Below are 17,403 nucleotides of genomic sequence, written 5' to 3'. Positions count from 1 at the left end.
TTTCACGCTCTTCACAGAGCGCTCACATAGAAGCCACGTCTATCAGCAGGTCTGTACTTTGACAACACTTAACTTACAGTAATATTAAAGGAACTGCAGGGACATCTGGCATGTACTGGTCACTTGCTACATATGACAACAATATCTTTTTTTTTCTTCATATATCTATAAGCATTACGCTATAGGGCCGCTTCTTTTCAGCTGGCACTGGGGAAGTATTTCAGATAGAAGGAATCATGTATCGTGTGAAATACCAGACTATTCTGGCACAAAATCAGCAGGCCTCCATTAAAGAATTTCATCTTTCAGCACAGTAATAATCTAAAACACAAACTTAAGTCAGCAAAAGTCACATTCTCATTATCATCTTGCACATGCTAAATTGTGTTCACAGTGTTTACTCCATTCACAGTGTTACAGTCCAGAGTGTGCAAGTATTGCATAGTGGAAGTGTTGTACGGATCTCACTAGTGAACAGGCAGCAGGACATTGACTGCCTCTAGTGCCACTAGCCACATGCAACCTCACTTAACAGTAGAGTAACTTACTAAGAGAGGCGGCCAGTAGACGGTGCACTATGACATCAACATAGCGTCGTATAGGCGAAGTGAAGTGCGTGTAGAGAGGCACGTTCAGAGCATAATGACGGAAGGAATTCTCATCTTTCAGAGCTCCAGTACAGAAATATGACGCCATCTAAACAGAAACATATCATCAAATAAGTCACAAAAGCTTTAGCAGAAGTCACCCTTGCTTCATTTCTAAGAATCTGACACATTAGTTATGTTCCAATCCCTAGTGAGCTGTCCACCTAGATTAAATTTTGGACCTGTTTACACTGTCAGTTAAATGTGACCCAAATAATTTTTTTTGCTCATGTGTGACACAGATCAGATCTGTTATATGACAGTGTAAACAGGAAAAGACACACTGCATTTGGATATTTCGAGATCGAAATATGTGGAAATAAGATATGTTTCCACATATCATTAATATGTGGAAATAAGATATGTGGACACATATGTGCCAATGTGACTGTCATGCAAATTGACTGTCATTCAAGCATTGCATTCTGTACATTATTAAAACTGAGACAGTTTGGTACTTCTCAATTTAGGAATCACTTGCTGCACTTCATTGAACTGCTTTTGCAGTTTTAATAATGAATTTATTTTATTTTTAAATTTAATTATTTGTTTTTCATACATGAATACTTTTGTTTAGATGTAAAATGATAAAGGTAATGCATTATTTGTTTTTGTTTTTTTCCTAATAGACTTTGTTTTACTTTTTTTGCATCTGTTCTTATTTATAATAGAAAAGATAAAAAAAAAAAAAAAAAAAAAAAAAAAAAACTATATTGTAATTATTAATATAGTAATTATTAATAAGAAAAGAACTGAAGGAAAATTTGCTTTTGCTTTTCCAAATAGTAGGTAGAAAATCATGCTGCTTTTTAAGACAAACCTATTAAAAATAGTACCCAAAAAGGTGGATTATAGGAACCGGCGGGTTATAAATAGAGATTTTTTTTTAATACTGAAACAAAATTAGTACCGGATAAGCTACAATTAAAAAAAAAAAAAAAACACACACACACACACACACACACACAAAAACATTATATAGATACCCCTCACTTGTATGTATACGGTATTAAGGTAGCGTCCAACTTTACGATCAGTAATTGCCTATATAAAAAGCAAAGCAGCTCACTAGGGTCTGACATACAGAATATTTTATTGCCCTAAACCTGGCTGACATATACAGCAGAATAGCAGAACGGAAGAATATAAAGTGTGAATTTAAGTGAAATATAAAGTGTGAATAACACGAGCACAACTTTACCTGCATTGCCCTGGAGCACATGTGAGTGAGAACTTCCTTCCTGGCAGCTGCATACATGTCATTACCAAGGTTTTCATTCAGACTCCTCTGTCAATTCAACAGATACAGATTAGTAAACCCAAACACACACACAAATATCCTACCCTGCAAAAATGACTAACAATGGGTGACAAGACTTGTTTTTGGTCAAGAATGCAACATCTGGTTTTAGAAGTAATAACTCCCATTTATTTATTTTTTTCTTTTTTACAATTTGGCATACACTTTTATTTAGGCTTTTTGATTGTGAAGTGGACATTGAAAGTCATGTCTTAGTTGTTGTTGTTTTTTTTTGGCCTTTTTTTTGGGCCTTTTTCCATTTTTTCTTTGACAGGACAGTGGAGATGAGACAGGAAGTGAGTGGGTGGGATCGGGAAAGGTCCAAGAGGCGGGATTCAAACTCGGGACACCCGAGGCGCAACTGCACCATATGTCGGTGCACTGCCCACAAGGCTATTGGTGCAGACGTTTTAGTTTTTATAGGGCTGTAACGGTACACAGATGTCACGGTTCGGTACGTACCTCGGTTCGGGGGTCACGGTTTGATACGATTTCGGTACAACAGGAAAAAAAAAAAGATAGATACCTTTGCATTTATTTTAAACAGTGGTACAAATTAGAAAAAATTTACACCTACGTGTGAAAATACTAAATATTATATCAAATTATGATGTCATATATAGGCTATAAAATTGCAGTACATACATACATACATACAAGGAATAAATATTTGACATTTAATTTAGTTAACTATTAGACAAGGGAAAAAAAACAACAACAGTGTGACACGTAACGTAGCCTATATTTGCTGAGTTTCAGTTCAGTTTTGTGACAGACAGTAAACTCAAATGGCAGAACACAACATGATATTTGTTTTTTGTTTAAGTTGATTTTGCTGGTATAAGGAAAGTTGAAGTAATCGTGCCGGCGGGCACAGACACAAAACATCAGTTCCAGGCTTCTAGCATTGCTAACTTGACAGCGCAGTTGCTACTTTATCAAAATAAAACACAGTGAACCAAACATCAGCATGCACATCCTCACTGTGTCACCGTTAGAACGTGACTCAAGTACAAAGTCTATAATATACATAATAAATAGTTTAGCATTTGGATACATCGTAAATATGAAAATATTGTGGAATATGTGGATTTGTGCAGAATGAGAATGAGGTAGGATACAAGAGCACAAAGCTCCATTTCGCAAACAGTTGAGTGCACAAGCCTTTAAAGTAACGTTACATTCCTTTGTCAGTGAGAGACACGTTCAGAATCAGCACATGATCACTGTCTATTGGGCTTTATTTTAAAGAGCGCTACTCCTGGCATTCGCTGTTCTTCCGCTGGCGGTTATCAAACAGCATTTCATTACTGCGGGTGCCCCCTTCTGGATTGAGGTTGAATTGTGTGTAAGTTGCGTTGTAAGGCCTCATGCACCGAACCGAGATGCCTCTACCGTAACGGTTCGGTATGAATACATGTATCGTTACACCGCTGTTTTTTTACTAGCAATTTGACATATCCCAATGGTAACATTTTCTGTATGGTATTATAAAGACTTTAGAAAAGGCCACGAAACCTACAGCAGTGTGCTAAAACAAGACCTAATAGCAATTTAGCAATTGGTTAACATTTGGCCCATGCATCCTAAGTGGCATCAGCCAAAAGCACTATTGTTTCACAGGTGGTGTAAGACAAACACATTTTTTTCTTGTTTGGAACAAAATATGTGAACTAAGAAAGAGAACTTTTACTTCAATGAGGACCATTACTTGACATGATATGTTTGTCACATTCCATCAGGCTGACTGCGCTGTCTCTCATTGTAAAGATGAGATCAAAACTTAAACTGAACCGACTGGACGATGAAACCATTGTTGTCTATAGAGCTGCTTTACAGCTAAATAGTATTAGTTTCATAATTTGCAGCATCAACACATTTTCATATATATATGCACAGAAGAACAGAACAACAGACTTGAGCTGAATAAGAGCTGCTTTACAGAAAAAATTAAAAAAGTTTTGTATTTAAAGAAGTGTGCATGATTGTTATTTATTATTATTATTATTATTTTCCCCACTGTCCGGTGCTTTTTGGGGGTCTTAACAAGCTCAAAAACCCTTGAAAATGAGCACATCTGCAATCTACAGACATTAGGAGACTGCAGAATCTGGGACCCGGGAGTGGCTCTTCAGGTCCTATGGAACACAGTCAGAAAATTTGCTGCATATCTCATACATACTTTCGTGTATACATATGAAACTCAGAACACATATAGATCTCATCGAGCCTGACAACTTTCACACTGCATGTCACAGACTCCACCCTACATGAAGTGAGTTATTCAGAATTTTGTGAAAACACCATGCTGTGGAATTTGCAATACTCCTCTTTTCCTCCAGTTGCCACCGAACTCGGTCAATGTGGTCTCAATTGGGGATGCTAAATTGCAAGGGATCTCAAACGTTTTGGCCGTGGTGAGGTAACAAAATTATGGTGAGAAACAGAAAATGTCTAATAACTTTTGCATACTTTATCTGATTTCTGATTTTTTTTATCTGATCAAACTTCAGCAGTTTGTTAGTTGTATGATGGCGATGGCATAGATGTGACTTGTGAGTCAAAAGCATAGCTTCACCAACTGACAACAGGAAGTGTCTCTTTTAAAAATGCTTTAAAATCACATGCTTACTTTTACCTGATTTGTTTCAAACTTCATCAGAATAATGTCAAAACAAGGCAGATGTAAAACTGTGAAGGGATTCTTGATGTCTTAAATGTTGTCATGGCAACATTTTAAACTAACATTTTCCTGTGATTTTGAGGCACTTAACATTTTCATGAATTTCATGAAACACACACATCAGCATTAATAATAGTTAGACACTGGCAAAAGCTCATAAATGGCAGTGGAGCACGTGCTCTATAGCGCCACCTTTTGACAGAAGTGGAGACGTTAGCTTTTCCTACAATCACCAATACATGTACATACATTGTTCTCATCAAGCCAGTTCATTAGTTATCACCAACAGTAAGTTGGCTATTTTTGTTTGAATGGATTTTTGGAAAAATCAGCCTGTAAAATTCATACTTCTCTTAGCAGAATCATGCAGGTCACACCAAACTTTGTAAACATGATGCCAATATACTGAGGATACCAAACTATAAGCAGATTTTTGGATATCTTGAACGGAGTTGCCATGGCAACAATAAAAAAAAAAAAAAAAAAAAAAAAAAAAAAAGCTGCAAGCAGTGATGGTGGGCCCAAGCCATCAGCGTAAATGCCAAGGCGGTGGCATCAGGAGAACAGTGCCTAGAAGGCACATGCATTTACAGTAAAGGCCCTTTCACACGGGTCGTGGCAAGCGGTGAAATCACCAATTGTCAAGGTCACATTTGTATTTACTAAAATTTAAATTAAATGTAATGGAAATTTGTGTTTGTGTCATCCTGTCATTAATTACTGTCATTATTAGGGGCCAAGCACCAGAGGTGCGGTGGCACCTATTGTATCCGTTGGCGTTATTAGGGGCCAAGCACCAGAGGTGCGGTGGCACCTATTGTATCCGTTGGCGTTATTATTATTCCGCTTCTTCTTCTTCTTCTTCCTCTTCCGCCGCAAGTCTATGGCAGCCCATAGAACCGCTTGCGGGAAAGTTGTATAATTTTGCACACTGATAGAGGACAGTCCCAACATTAACCATAGCAAGTTTGGAGTCTCTAACTCAAACTCTCTAGCGCCACCACTTGTCCAAACTTTCAAAAGATTTATGCTAATAACGTTTGAATCGTAAGTCACACAACAAAAATTCTTTTTTCCTCTGATTCCTTGGCTTATGCCGAGTCGAATGGACACCAAAATTCAAAAATCGTAAGGTTTAGTTTTTTCGCTATTCTCAATTGTTCGTAAAACCTACTTTTTCGAACTCGTCCTAGGCCGTTGCACCGATTGTCACAAAAATTGATCCAGATCATCTTCAGACCATGCTGGCAAAAAGTTATGGAATTCAAGTCGATTCGTCCAGTCGTTCACGAATAACACGCGAAAGAATTCTACGAAAAGCTAGCAAAAATCAGTGTGAGGCTATATCTCTGTAACAGTTTGGCATATTGACACCAAACTTGGTGTGTGTTATAACAAGCATGACCTGAGGCTACCTGCAGTGTTTCGGTGCAGTGCCCCCTAGTGGTCAGGAGATACGAAAAATGGCTATTTTTCTTTATAACTTCTGAATGATTTGTCCAAAAATCACAAAACTGGTCTCTTTAGATTCGGTGTGTCATACCGAGTCGAACTATATCCAATTTTCCCATGTCAGCCATTTTGGGTGTCGGCCATTTTAAATTTAGATTTAAAATGCTGTATCTTGAGAACGGATTAGCGTATCGTTTCGACATTAATTACAAAAATGTTCGGCACCATGCCCTGAATGTACATAAAAATTTTGGGGCCAGCGCCACCTTGTGGTCAAAAGTTATAAGGAAATTTCGAAAAATGCTAATAACTTATGTGAAAAATGGTTAATTGTAATGAAAGTGATCTCAAAATATTCCTTCGGTCAGGCCGAGAACATTGATACCAATTATGCCAAAATTGGCCTAACTTCCTGTTCGACATTTTGATTAATGTAGAAAACCTACTTTTTCGAACTCCTCCTAGACCGTTAGTCGGATTTTCACCAAATTTGACTCGGATCATCTTCAGACCATGCTGACAAAAAGTTATGGATTTCGTGTCGATATTTGAAACCGTTTTCATTTAACGCATCAACGAATTTGCTGGAAAGATGCCAAAGCGTACCTGAAGCTGTATCTCTGGCAATAGGCATTAGCCTATTGTAATGAGATTAGTCTCAAAATATTCCTTGGGTCATGCTGACAACATAGATACCAATTATGACACAGTTGGTCAATCTTCATGTCTGCCATTTTGGTTTATGTTGAAAACATACTTTTTCGAACTAGTCCTAGACCGTTCGTCCGATTTTCACCAAAATCGAGTCAGATCATCTTCAGACTGTGCTGACAAAAAGTTATGGATTTCATGTTGATAGATGAAACTGTTTTCGTACAGCGCCTCTACAAATTTTAGGCTTGATGCCAAAATAACTCTGAGGTTTTATCTCTGCAAAGTTTTGACATAAAGACACCAAACTTTGTGTGTGCCTTTGTCACCTCACACTAAACACACCACATAGATTTGATAACAGCGCCACCTGTTGGTCAAACGTAATAAGCCATTAAATCATATCAGTAGGTGTTCTACATAATTTTTCTGTAATTTTGACTAAAATCATTTTAACATTGCTTCCCTTTACTTATTGTTGCAGTTGATCTGCTGTTCCTGACATCCTTAGCTCCTCATTTTCCCCTTTGAGTGCTTGGCCCCGTAATTGCTGCTTGCAGCTATATTTGTTTTTTGTTTTTCCCTTTTGGCACAAGTGGAGTTGAATTTGAAGAATTGCCTTAAGAGCATAAAAAAGAACAATCTTCTCCATTGTCAACGGTCTGTTATAAATTCACAAGCTCATAAGTTCATAAGCTCATGAAAAGATTTATTTTTATCTTTGGCAGCACCTGGTGCGAAGTGCCTTGCTCATAGAAGCGGCAGGATTTTGGGTGCACGAGCACCGCTTGCGCTCTGCATCCGCGCCGCCAGTGAAACCGCCCACGGTTTGCTGCTTTCCGCATGTCTCCCATTAAAAATGAACTAGACACTCGCGACTGCTGCGTCCCGTGTGAAAAGGCCTTAACCCTCTGGAAGTTTGGATCAAAGGTTACACTTCAAAATCAAGAGTGTGAAACGATCTATAAGCATTTGTCAAATGTGAAATGTGAACTATATAAAACTATATTATGAGTAAACTTCATATTAACTTATTTTATGTATTTGTTTCTTATTCTAATTAATTAAACGGAGCAGTAAAAGGTCAGACTTAGAATTTTTCTTATCTCATCAGTGAGAGAAGGTAGGATATATAAAACTTAAGGACTTTTTTCTGTACAGTTTTTTTAAAAAATGATTTTAATGCTCCAAGTATTTTTACAATAATCATGTAAAAGTATACTGACATTGCAGTACATATCACCTGATTCTATGCATTATTTTTTCCTTCTGATACACTAAGAATAATCTGAACAGGATTACCCTATGACTCCATCTGATGGTCATCCATGGTATTACATCATCTGTCTGCTTAATTGTCTGGTAGTTTTATTTTTTGTGGCTCCTGAGGATAAGTTTGTGAAACTAAGCATGTTTCCTAAGAATGACCTGTTCTTCATATGTAAAAAGATTTTAAGAGTTAGGCTAATGCACTTTAAAGATATAAGAAAATTACTGGTTACTTTTTTAATGTTAATTTAATAAATTGCCAAACACCGCTCAAGATATCTAAAACCTGTATGCAATTTAGGTTCCTCAATGTTTTGGCATCATGTAAACAAAGTTTGGTATGAATTACATTATTGGCATTCGCGGAGTATGCATTCATTTACAAACCATATTTTCAAACCATACTTCCACATTCTGATGAAGTTTGAAGCAGACTAAAATAAGAGGCTGATTTCAAAGCATTTTGAAAATGACACTTTCTGCTGCCTGTTGGTGGTGCTATAACTTTGACTTCTAAGTCACATCTGTGTGATCGGCATCATACAATGAACAAACTGCTGAGGTTTCATTAGAATCAGACAATGCAACAGTTATTAGACACTTCCTGTTTCTCGCCATACAGGGTTTTTGCAGGTTTTATGAGGGTAAATATAAGACTTTTTAAAGACCTTTTTAAGACCAACTAAGGAAAATGTAAGAAAAAAATCCCACAACAAAACAATACAAAACAAAACAAAAAGCGAAAACAATGCAACAATATGTTCTCTAAGTAAGGATCAAAGTTCCCCACCCCTGATTTAAAGAATGGAGAACTGGCTGAATGAGAATAGGCTTAAAGGATTTCTTATCCTATGATAACCTCTGGTGGACAACCTTAGTATTACAGCCTTCATCTACCAACAGAACTGTCTGATAGTTTTTCATTTTGGTTGCCATTTTATATTGAGCATTATGATATCCTAAATTCATTTGCAGTTTAGCATCTTCAGTATCTTGGCATCATGTTGACAAAGGTTGGTGTGAACTGTTTGGTGTTTCTGCTACGAACAGTATGAATTAATTTACAGCCTGATTTTCCAAAAATCCACATTCAGACCAAAATAGCCGACTTCCTGCTGACCATAGCTAATAATTGTAAATTAGAAAGTTGTCCGGCTTAATGAGAACAATATATGTACCGAGTTTGGTGACTGTGGAAAAACGAACCCCCCACTTTTGTCAAAAGATGGCGCTACGAGCACCTGCTCCACACCCATTTATGACCTTTCGCCAGTCTAACTATCACTAATGTTTACGTGCGTGTCGAGTTTCATGAAATTCTAAGCATGTTATCTGCCTATAAAACACAGGAAACAAATTGGCATTGGCATGGCAGCAGTATTTGCCATATTGCTAATACTTTCATTGTTCAGTGAAGTTTGAAGCAACTAGAGTAAAAATAAGATGCTGAATTACAAAGAATAAAGCATTTTGAAGAACAAAGCATTTTGAAGATGACACTTCCTGCTGCCAGTTGGTGGTGCTATAACTTTGACTCCTAATAGTCACATCTATACGATCGTCATCATACAACGAACAAACTGCTGAAGTTTGATCAAAATCAGACAAAAGTGTGCAAAAGCTATTAGACACTTAACGTTTCTCATTTCTCACCATAAATTTGTCGCCTTGTCACGGCCAAACCATTTGAGATTACAAAAACCCCTTGACAATTTTCCCAATGTCTTCAGATCATGTTGACAGAGTTTGGTGGAGATCTAGAAAAAACCCTAGTAGGAGTATTGCAAATTCCACAGCATGTGCTTTTCACAAAACCCTAAATAGCTTACTTCCTGTTGGGTGACATCCTCTATGACATGCAGTGTGTTCAGCTTTATGAGATCTATATGTGCACTGAGTTTTAAATGTATACATACAAGTATGTATGCAATATGCAGCAATATTTCTGGCTGTGTTCCAGGGGGCGCTGCAGTTTTTGAGCATAAGACCCCTCAAAAGCCCCAGATAGTTAAAAAAAAAAAAAAAATAATAACAACAACAACAACAACAACAACAACAACAATAATAATAATAATAATAATAAATATAGCTGCAAGCAGCGATGACGGGCCCTCGCCGCCAGCGCATCCGCAACCCTGGTGCCATCAGAAGAATGGTGCCCAGCGGGCACATGCATTAACAGTATCCCTGTACCAGTTTGGATTGAAGGGTTACAGCAATGAAATGGTTAAAAGTGCTTTTAAGTCATTCTGAAACAATGAGACTGAGATGGGATTAGAGTTAAAAAGATTCCTTATCCTATGAGGTCATCTTGTGTTCATCCTTGATATTACAGTCTTCATCTGCCAGTTTACAAATGTGATATTTCAAAGGCTTTTGCGGTCTCTGAAAACATGCTAAACATATTTCCTAAGAATGACTTGTTTTTCAAATGTAAAAAGTTGTGAAGAGTTAGGATAATGCACTTGAAATGCACTCTGTCTCTCTCTGTCTCTCTCTCTCTCACACACACACAGCTACTCAACTACCCCCAGTCACACATACAAACACACATACAGTTAATCCCATCCCCCGACACAGAGTTAAAGTGAGACAGTTAGAGTGAGATTGCAGCATCCAAACACTTCAAAACTTTTTACATACATAGAACTAGTCATTCTGAGAAATAAATGCTTACTTCCATCGATATAAAATAGTCTACAAAAAAATAGAAAATTAATAAACTATTCAACATCTGATCTCACTCTAACTCTCTCACTCTAACTCTGTGTCGGGGGATGGGCTTAAGTCTGTGTATGTGTGTGTGTAAGTGTGACTGAGGTAGTTGAGTGGCTGTGTGTGTGTGTGACAGAGAGACAGAGTGCATTTAAAATGCATTATCCTAACTCTTCACAACTTTTTACACATGAAAAACAAGTAATTCTTAGGAAATATGTTTAGCATGTTTTCAGAGACCGCAGAAACATTTAAAATATCACACTTGTAAACTAGCAGATGAAGACTGTAATACCAAGGATGAACATAAGATGACCTCATAGGATAAGGAGTCTTTTTCAGCTCATTCTCAGTGTATCAGAATGACTTACAAGCACTTTGCTTTTAACCCTTTCATTGCTGTGACCGTTCAATCCAAACTGGTACAGGGTTACTGTCAATGCATGTGCCCGCTGGGCACTGTTTTTCTGATGGCACCAGGGTTGCGGATGCGCTGGCGGTGAGGGCCCGTCATCGTTGCTTGCAGCTATATTTTTTCTTAGGATTATTAGGGGCCAAGCACCGAAGGTGCGATGGCACCTATTGTATCTGTTGCCGTTCTTATTATTAGGGGCCAAGCACCAGAGGTGCGGTGGCACCTATTGTATCCGTTGGCGTTATTATTATTCCGCTTCTTCTTCTTCTTCTTCCTCTTCCGCCGCAAGTCTATGGCAGCCCATAGAACCGCTTGTGGGAAAGTTGTATAATTTTGCACACTGATAGAGGACAGTCCCAACATTAACCATAGCAAGTTTGGAGTCTCTAACTCAAACTCTCTAGCGCCACCACTTGTCCAAACTTTCAAAAGATTTATGCTAATAACTTTTGAACCGTAAGCCACACAACAAAATTTTTTTTTTCTCTGATTCCTTGGCTTATGCCGAGTCGAATGGACACCAAAATTCAAAAATCGTAAGGTTTAGTTTTTTCGCTATTCTCAATTGTTCGTAAAACCTACTTTTTCGAACTCGTCCTAGGCCGTTGCACCGATTGTCACAAAAATTGATCCAGATCATCTTCAGACCATGCTGGCAAAAAGTTATGGAATTCAAGTCGATTCGTCCAGCCGTTCACGAATAACACGCGAAAGAATTCTACGAAAAGCTAGCAAAAATCAATGTGAGGCTATATCTCCGTAACAGTTTGGCATATTGACACCAAACTTGGTGTGTGTTATAACAAGCATGACCTGAGCCTACCTGCAGTGTTTCGGTGCAGTGCCCCCTAGTGGTCAGGAGATACGAAAAATGGCTATTTTTCTTTATAACGTCTGAATGATTTGTCCAAAAATCACAAAACTGGTCTCTTTAGATTCGGTGTGTCATACCGAGTCGAACCATATCCAATTTTCCCATGTCAGCCATTTTGGGTGTTGGTCATTTTGAATTTAGCTTTAAAATGCTGTATCTTGAGAACGGATTAGCGTATCGTTTCGACATTAATTACAAAAATGTTCGGCACCATGCCCTGAATGTACATAAAAATTTTGGGGCCAGCGCCACCTTGTGGTCAAAAGCTATAACTAAATTTTAAAAAATGCTAATAACTTTTGCGTACATTAGCCTATTGAAATGTAACTGATTTTGATAGATTCCTTCGGTCATGCTGAGAACACCGATACCAATTTTGCCAATTTTGGCTGAACTTCCTGTCTGCCATTTTGATTCATGTGGAAAACCTACTTTTTCGAACTCCTCCTAGACCGTTAGTCCAATTTTCACTAAATTTGACTCAGATCATCTTCAGACCATGCTGACAAAAAGTTATGGATTTTGTGTCGATACACGAAACCGTTTTCGTTTAGCGCATCAACGAATTTACTGGAAAGATGCCAAATTGCATCCGAGTCTGTATCTCTGCAAAGCTTTGACATATTGACACCAAATTTTATATGTGCTATTGTCACCACACTCTGACCAAGCCACATCAATTTGGTAACAGTGCCACCTATGGGTCAGAAGTAATACGCCATTCACTAAACATTAATAATGAAATTTACAAAAATGCTAATAACTTCTGTTTACATTAGCCTATTGGAATGAAACTGATGTCAATAGATTCCTTGGGTCAAGTCGAGAACATTGATACCCATTATGCCGAAATTGGCCAAACTTCCTGTCCGCCATTTTGATTAATGTACAAAACCTACTTTTTCGAACTCCTCCCAGACTGTTAGTCCGATCTTCACCAAATTTGACTCAGATCATCTTCAGACTATGCTGGCAAAAAGTTATGAATTTCGTGTCGATATACGAAACCGTTTTCGTTTAGCGCATCAACAAATTTGCTGGAAAGATGCCAAACTACATCTGAGGCTGTATCTCTGCAAAGCTTTGACATAATGACGGCAAACTTTGTGTGTGTCATTGTCATTTCACACAGAACACGTCACATCAATTTGAAAACAGCACCACCTGTTGGTCAAAAGTGATAAGCCATTAAATTTTATTACGATTGGTTGTATTTATGATTTTTCAGCCATTTCAACTGATATTATCCTAAAATGGCTTAAGTTACTCACTGTTGTAGTCGGTCTGCTGCTCCTTGCCGTGCTTAACTCCTCATTCTGCCTCTTTTGTGCTTGGCCCCGCAATTGCTGCTTGCAGCTATATTTCTGCTTCTTCTTCTTCTTCTTCTTCGTTTCTTCCGCCGCAAGTCTATGGCAGCCCATAGAACCGCTTGCGGGAAAGTTGTATAATTTTGCACACTGATAGAGGACAGTCTCAACATTAACCATAGCAAGTTTGGAGTCTCTAACTCAAACTCTCTAGCGCCACCACTTGTCCAAACTTTCAAAAGATTTATGCTAATAACGTTTGAACCGTAAGGCACACAACAAAAATTCTTTTTTCCTCTGATTCCTTGGCTTATGCCGAGTCGAATGGACACCAAAATTCAAAAATCGTAAGGTTTAGTTTTTTCGCTATTCTCAATTGTTCGTAAAACCTACTTTTTCGAACTCGTCCTAGGCCGTTGCACCGATTGTCACAAAAATTGATCCAGATCATCTTCAGACCATGCTGGCAAAAAGTTATGGAATTCAAGTCGATTCGTCCAGCCGTTCACGAATAACACGCGAAAGAATTCTACGAAAAGCTAGCAAAAATCAATGTGAGGCTATATCTCCGTAACAGTTTGTCATATTGACACCAAACTTGGTGTGTGTTATAACAAGCATGACCTGAGCCTACCTGCAGTGTTTCGGTGCAGTGCCCCCTAGTGGTCAGGAGATACGAAAAATGGCTATTTTTCTTTATAACGTCTGAATGATTTGTCCAAAAATCACAAAACTGGTCTCTTTAGATTCGGTGTGTCATACCGAGTCGAACCATATCCAATTTTCCCATGTCAGCCATTTTGGGTGTCGGCCATTTTGAATTTAGCTTTAAAATGCTGTATCTTGAGAACGGATTAGCGTATCGTTTCGACATTAATTACAAAAATGTTCGGCACCATGCCCTGAATGTACATAAAAATTTTGGGGCCAGCGCCACCTTGTGGTCAAAAGTTATAACGAAATTTCAAAAATGCTAATAACTTTTGCGTACATTAGCCTATTGAAATGAAACTGATTTTGATAGATTCCTTCGGTCATGCTGAGAACACCGATACCAATTTTGCCAATTTTGGCTGAACTTCCTGTCCGCCATTTTGATTCATGTGGAAAACCTACTTTTTCGAACTCCTCCTAGACCGTTAGTCCAATTTTCACCAAATTTGACTCAGATCATCTTCAGACCATGCTGGCAAAAAGTTATGGATTTTGTGTCGATACACGAAACCGTTTTCGTTTAGCGCATCAACGAATTTACTGGAAAGATGCCAAATTGCATCCGAGTCTGTATCTCTGCAAAGCTTTGACATATTGACACCAAATTTTATATGTGCTATTGTCACCACACTCTGACCAAGCCACATCAATTTGGTAACAGTGCCACCTATGGGTCAGAAGTAATACGCCATTCACTAAACATTAATAATGAAATTTACAAAAATGCTAATAACTTCTGTTTACATTAGCCTATTGGAATGAAACTGATGCCAATAGATTCCTTGGGTCAAGTCGAGAACATTGATACCCATTATGCCGAAATTGGCCAAACTTCCTGTCCGCCATTTTGATTAATGTACAAAACCTACTTTTTCGAACTCCTCCCAGACTGTTAGTCCAATCTTCACCAAATTTGACTCAGATCATCTTCAGACTATGCTGGCAAAAAGTTATGAATTTCGTGTCGATATACAAAACCGTTTTCGTTTAGCGCATCAACAAATTTGCTGGAAATATGCCAAACTACATCTGAGGCTGTATCTCTGCAAAGCTTTGACATAATGACGGCAAACTTTGTGTGTGTCATTGTCATTTCACACAGAACACGTCACATCAATTTGAAAACAGCACCACCTGTTGGTCAAAAGTGATAAGCCATTAAATTTTATTACGATTGGTTGTATTTATGATTTTTCAGCCATTTCAACTGATATTATCCTAAAATGGCTTAAGTTACTCACTGTTGTAGTCGGTCTGCTGCTCCTTGCCGTGCTTAACTCCTCATTCTGCCTCTTTTGTGCTTGGCCCCGCAATTGCTGCTTGCAGCTATATTTATTATTATTTTTTGTCAAGGTTTTGGGGGTTTTGGGGCCCTTAACATGCTCAAAAACTCTTGAAAATTGGCACACACCTTGGAATCTGCGGCCATTAGGGCCGGGCAGAGACTGGTACATTGGCGTGGCAAGGGGACTCTACAGCGCCCCCTGGAATTTGGAGGGTCATATAGCACACATACTTGCACGTACACATATGAAACTCAGTACACATATGGAACTCATCAAGTTGAACAACTTTCACACTCTATGTCATTAGCTAATCCCAACAGGAAGTTGGTTATTCTGGGTTTTGTCAAAAACGCATGCTCTGGAATTTGATATACTAGTCCTAGGTTTTTTACCCAACTGCCACCAAACTAGGTCAACCTGATCTCAAGACATTGGGGATGAAAAATTGTGAGGGGATTTTTGATATCTCGAACGGTTTGGCCGTGGCGAGGTGTTGAAATTATGGTGAGAAATGAGAAACAGGAAATGGCTAATAACTACTGCACACATTGTCTGATTCGGATGAAACTTCAGAGGTTTGTTCGTTGTATGATGCCGATCACATAGATGTGACTATTAGGAGTCAAAGTTATAGCGCCACCAACTGGCAACAGGAAGTGTGTTTCTTTTAAAAGTGCTTTGATATCACATGGTTATTTTTACCAGATTTGCTTCAAACTTCATCAGAATAATGTCAAAACACGGCCGATGAGAATCTGTAAAGGGATCGTGGATACATTAAATGCTGTTGCCATGGCAACGTGTCAAACTTTAACATTTGTTTCCTGTGTTTTTGGGGCACTTAATAAGCTTAGATTGTCATGAAACTCCACACACACATCAGTATTAATGATAGTTAGACACTGGCAAAGGCTCATAAATGGGCGTGGAGGAGGCGCTCTATAGCGCCACCTTTTGTCAAAAGTTGGGGGGTTAGTTTGAGCTACAGACACCAAACTTGGTATGTATACTGGTCTCATCAAGCCGGACAGCTTTTCTAATTTACACCCATTAGCTGCGACCAACAGGAAGTCTGCTATTTTGATTTGAATGTGGATTTCTGGCAACAGGAAGTGTGTCTCTTTTAAAAATGCTTTGATATCACATGGTCATTTTTACCCGATTTGCTTCAGACTTCATCAGAATCATGTCAAAACACGGCCGATGAGAATCTGTAAAGGGGTCATTGATACATTAAATGCTGTTATCATGGCAACGTGACAAACTTTAACATTTGTTTCCTGTGTTTTTGGGGCACTTAATAGAAAGAATCTGTAAAGGGGTCGTTGATACATTAAATGCTGTTGCCATGGCAACATGTCAAACTTTAACATTTGTTTCCTGTGTTTTTGGGGCACTTAATAAGCTTAGATTGTCATGAAACTCAACACACACATCAGTATTAATGATAGCTAGATACTGGCAAAGGCTCATAAATGGGCGTGGAGGAGGCGCTCTATAGCTCCACCTTTTGTCAAAAGTGGGGGTTAGTTTAAGCTACAGACACCAAAATTGGTATGTATATTGGTCTCATCAAGCCGGACAACTTTCTAATTTACACATTAGCTGCGACTGTCATGATCCTGGTCTTCGTTTTCTGTATCCGTGTTTAAGGACACTTATTTTGTAGTTTTTGTGTCTTATTGTTCACTGTTTCCTGTCTCTCTGTTCTCTTGTTTGTCGCCATGGATGTTCATTGAACCACACCCACTCCCTCATTAGTTACCCTGGTTACCAATTAGATCATTACCTCTGCCCTGTGTATAAATAGTCCTTGTCTTTCCCCTGTATTTTGTCAGTTGTTAATGTCTGTAATGGTTGCTTCCGGTTCTGGTCGGGTTTCCAGTGTCACCCGTTTTGGATTACTTGTTGTTTTTTTTTTCCTGGACTTTCAATAAACTCCTGCACTTAGATGCTCACCTCATCCTGCCTCAGCTCCGCTTCGTTACAGAACAACTGACCCACCAAATGGATCTAGTAGGAGTTTTGTGCGACCCTCTGAGTACCCTTTGCTCAGTTTTTCAAAACGGCCGACCTATCGAATATTATGT

At 38.5% G+C, this 17,403-nt stretch overlaps 1 protein-coding gene across 3 annotated transcripts in view; it reads right to left on the bottom strand.

Moving 5' to 3' along the window:
- dis3l2 (DIS3 like 3'-5' exoribonuclease 2) overlaps positions 1–17,403 on the bottom strand; it is a 173,990-nt gene that overhangs the window by 18,575 nt on the left and 138,012 nt on the right. For all 3 annotated transcript variants that reach the window (XR_007828696.1, XM_051122472.1, XM_051122461.1), the window contains 2 exons: positions 1,849–1,935; positions 549–696 (listed from right to left, as the gene is read on the bottom strand). Coding sequence is in view for 2 of the 3 variants with exons in the window: in XM_051122472.1 (XP_050978429.1) it covers positions 549–696; positions 1,849–1,935 (235 nt within the window). In the remaining variant the exon portion in view is untranslated. The remainder of the gene's footprint in view (positions 1–548; positions 697–1,848; positions 1,936–17,403) is intronic.

This window comes from Labeo rohita, chromosome 2, assembly GCF_022985175.1.
Source record: "Labeo rohita strain BAU-BD-2019 chromosome 2, IGBB_LRoh.1.0, whole genome shotgun sequence".
Lineage (NCBI taxonomy): Eukaryota > Metazoa > Chordata > Actinopteri > Cypriniformes > Cyprinidae > Labeo > Labeo rohita.
This window is presented reverse-complemented; position numbering and strand designations above follow the sequence as displayed.